General features: G+C 42.1%; 1 protein-coding gene across 1 annotated transcript in view; it reads right to left on the reverse strand.

Annotated features, from left to right (window-relative positions):
- Positions 1–1,232: 1,232 nt before the first annotated feature.
- exoc3l2a (exocyst complex component 3-like 2a) overlaps positions 1,233–4,388 on the reverse strand; it is a 12,970-nt gene continuing 9,814 nt past the window's right edge. The window contains exons 12-13 of the mRNA XM_035666897.1: positions 4,169–4,290; positions 1,233–2,282 (exon numbers count right to left, since the gene is read on the reverse strand). Of these exons, the coding sequence (XP_035522790.1) occupies positions 1,961–2,282; positions 4,169–4,290 (444 nt within the window). The 3' untranslated portion in view covers positions 1,233–1,960. The remainder of the gene's footprint in view (positions 2,283–4,168; positions 4,291–4,388) is intronic.

Below are 4,388 nucleotides of genomic sequence, written 5' to 3' on the forward strand. Positions count from 1 at the left end.
AATCTCACTTTAACACGTATGAGCAGGATTTCGTGACATCACAAGTAACATTTGGTCAATATTGGTCAATATACTTAAAGATTCTGGAGATTTCGACGAGGATGAGGGAGGAAATTATGTAAGAATGGTTCATTTAATTTTCTTGTGGGAAAACCATATCAGATACATATAATTATTTACTATTATTATTATTAATGGGTATGTTAACAATGTCTGGAGGGGATCTTGAAAACCTTTTTTAATATGTTGTTTCTTGCTTCCCTATCACCTAGGTTGGTACACTTTAAATGACTCAAATGGAAAAAGGCAAATTTTAATGTTTTATTTGTGTCTGGAATCTTGGTGTGATAAAAATAAAAATAATGTTTAAACTTTAGATTTACACACTGTAGCTCATCTGGAAGGGTGCACCACATGTAGTCCTCACCGCAGTGGCCCAGGTTTAATTCCGACCTGCTGCATGTCAACCTCTCTCTCTCTCCCCCCCCCATTTCCTGTCTATCGTCACCTGTCCTGTCCCATCAAATTAAGGCATAAAAAGCTCCAAAAATATCTAGAAAACTTAATATTTATCAGCTGTTGTTGCAAAACATCAACAAAATGTAATATTTAAACTTATTGGATTACCAAGATCAGCTGAGGTCCTTCTTGTCTCCTGTGACCAAACCTTACCACACAGGCCTCACTGGTGACGATAAGATGCTGATAAACATATGTCGGTGTGTCCGACCACCAGCTGTAAAATCCAACAATCTGACATCAGACCTCAGGGGTTATTTCTACATTTCAAAGCAGCCAGCTGGTCAGTCAAATTCAGATTCTGGCAGGGGTCAGCGTGCAGAATGACCCCTGCTGAGGCTGGCCAACTTTGTTTTGAGAAGGCCACGAACAGCTCGAACATGAAAAAGCTCTATGGCTGCTGCACCTTCAGTCTGCACAGCAGAGGGGAAGTTCCCTCCTAGCGCACAACGTAAACTTGGCTCCAATAAAAGCATCCGTTGGCACCTCGGTGGACAACAGGAAATCTTCGTTTATCGAAAAACATCCCGTTGTTGGCCTCGGGGTGTATGACCCTGCTTGTTGTACTGCGGCAGAGCGTAATGTAGTAGCCGTGGTGGAGCCCCATATTTCAAGCTCTCAGTGTACTGAACAAAGCTGTCACATCCTTAAGATAAACAGCCGAGGCATAAAGTATATATGTATATGTACTGGCAGCTGGTCCTGCGTCAGACCCTCAGACCCTTGTCCGCTTGTCAAAGTGCCTTATGTATTGTTTAACAGAGCTGTAGACTCGATGTCTGACACTCCCATGTTTAGGGGCCACAACACCTAAAGTTAGAATTAGCCAGAATAAGAGAATTTTACAATAAGATATCCATTTTAGAGCTGACATTATTGTGACAGTATGCTGACAAAAACCTTTCTGTATTTACACTCACAACGACAGAGCTGCTGAATCTGTTCAGTTGACCCAGTCAATGGGTTTTTATTACGTTTCCAGCAACAGATCCATTTCATTCACAGTGAGAGTTCAACACATTTACGTTTCCATACACTATATCCTCACATACATATGGACTATATACCAGAGCATGGGTATATATGGTTGGGTAAATATATGCAATACATCAGATTCCTGATAACTGAAGAAGTTACATTTTGAGGATATTTGATACCACTTGTTTACTTCTGTAGGTGTGTAGATCAACATAAGAATACTACAAGTCATGGTGAGCTATTACAATACACAGTCTTTCACATTTCCATTAAAAAATGCACATCTGGAGACGGAGAAATGTCCTTAAGTCTGTGAGCGTGTACAGTACGAGGAGTACCTGAGGTCAAGTTTCTTTACGTGGTTGGTAATAACATTTGGTACAATCAGTTTTTGGTCAAGGTGCATGTACATCTCATCAGTATCTTCACAGTATGTCTGTGACTGCTCTCCTAACACCAACAGCTAGTCTTCTCTGTGAAATTTGTTTATGTCTTCCATATTGTGGCTCTCAGCAGGTTGAGGTGTTGCGTTTCTGGCACTTGTCCTGCGGTTTCGCCTCAGGCGGTGCTCTGAGAACCAGTTGGAGACGGTCATGGCGAGGCGGAGGAGACCCAGACTGATGCAGTGCACCTCCGAGGTGATGGGGATTTCAGAGAAGAGGGCGTGGTCCCGGCACATAAGGACATTGCTGCATTCAAAGTCTTTGACGATGTTGAGGATCTCCTGGCGCTCCGCCTGCCGCATCATCCCGCGTATGTTGAGCAGGGTGGAGACATGCTTCTTCCTGTGGGGAGGAAGGATACAGGGAGGAAGGGGGATAGACGGGTGTTAATGGAAATTGGGTCTGTTTGGTGTCGCCAAAGGCTGTCATGACTTACTAACAGTCACATCTGAGTCATAGGATCTTTTTCTGGGAAGGATTGGAAAATTTTGTGCTATAAATATAGTAATACTTTGTCATTGTCTAACAAGCCACCAAGTCTGCAGGTAGAAATAAACAGGGTTTTTTACTAGGGCTGCACAGTGAATCACAATATAGCCAAGTGCAATATCCAAATCCCAGAAGCTGCAATTTTTTTTGACAAAGGTACATGACAGCATTATAATAAAGTACTGTGGAGATGAACTGATGCCCTTACAAATCTTCTTCTCGAGAAAACATGTCACATCATCATGATTTTAAGTGTTTTTTCAGTGAAAATTAAATTTGTGATGCCATGTGATTGATCCTACTAAGCAAATTATATCGCAATCTGTCAAAATAATCACAATATGATTTTTTACCACATCGCGCAGCTGACGTTTTTACAGTAATCCATTAAATCTCTAGTTGTTCTTCCTGATGTATTAGCATTGACGTGATGAAGTGCTACCAGGAAGAAAAAGCAAGTGTCACATCAAGGGATTTTGCACAATCTAGGGACCCAAACGTTGTTGTTATTGATGGCTTCTAACTGGCAACCAGTGTTAAGGTGCGTTAGCGCCACCTACTATGTTGGAACCACAAAGCGAGAAAAGAACAAAATGGAAGTGATTTAAAGGACCTTGTGTGTAGTATTTGGTGGCATCTAGGGGTGAAGTTGTAGATTGTAATCAACTTGATAACAGCTTGAATGAAAAACACAAAAGGCACTATTTAAAGCCAGTGTCTGGTTTGTCCATTCCGGGCTACTGTAAAAACACGCCAGTTTGTGGCGGACCCCGCAGAAGAGGACCCATTCCTTCTGTAGAAAACGGCTCAACTAAGAAAACGAAAACACAACAATTCTTATTTTCAGGTAATTATGTGTATTATTAACACACACAATCATTATTTCCTTTTTAAATATCAAAATTATCGTCAATATTAGTTGATGACAACCCTACTTCTAACTAAAACATTAGTACATTTTTGTTTCCGGAGAAGCCAACAGTTGGAGTTTAGGTTCATGTTTTAATACGGAGGGGAGATCCGTGTATGCGCGTATGCCCATGTGTAGGCACAGTCACGTGTGCATGAATGAACTCAGCTGCAGTTAAATGAAGCACCCAGAAAACCCAAGGAAGGCCAGCAGCCTTTGATCTCCTAAAATACCAGCAGGGGATGCCATACAGTAAACAAAAGGGGTGAGTTAAGCGGTGAGTTAGCATGTCTCCAGGTCTGAACTACTATGTTTTGCTCTCCTCTTCTACACCTCTCCCTCTTTGATTCCAAGAGTGGCACCAGTCTGTCTCCTGCAGGGTGGCAGGAACAGGAAGTACTCGGCAGCAGCTTCCTGTCTGCTCCGCCGAGGCTTATGCGTCATGGTCGTAGGTTGCCAACCGTCACTAGTCTTAAATCTGTGCACAAACAGCCTCGGTGGCTGGGACTCCCCCCATGAGGCCTCTCAGCTTCATCCATTCTCAAAACAGACCCGCGCTCCTCTCCAAAAATAGCAAAGTTAATGTAAAAATGTTTCCGCGCCTCTTTTCCTTGTTTTGATCCATTGTGACAAAAAAAAAAACAACATACATAGTCTTACATTTTCCTTGCTTTGGCTAAGTGCCAAAGACAGCACCGAGAATGTGTAGCAGTAAGCATAAAAGAATATAGGACCTTTGGGGGTAGAGTGCAGAGAGTATCTGTTTTCATAGACGCTTCCTGGTTGCAATAGAAACATTCCAACACTGTTAATTTGTTAAACCACTCACCGTATATCTGGAAACTCTTTCACCAGGACAGCAACCTCCATCTGGATGGATGGAGTGTCCTCCAGGAGAATAATGTCAGCTAGGTGGCAGATGATGCTGTCCAACCAGGATGAACTTGATTCCTAAAGCAGAGAGAAGACACTTTAATTAACATTAACATTAACAAAACTTAAAGTTCACTCCTAAATCAGTTTCCTCCTGTTCCTACAGTGTGATGTTT

The sequence above is a fragment of the Morone saxatilis genome, unplaced genomic scaffold, assembly GCF_004916995.1.
Source record: "Morone saxatilis isolate NCDOM2014 unplaced genomic scaffold, NCSU_SB_2.0 Contig20, whole genome shotgun sequence".
NCBI classification, from domain to species: Eukaryota; Metazoa; Chordata; class Actinopteri; family Moronidae; genus Morone; species Morone saxatilis.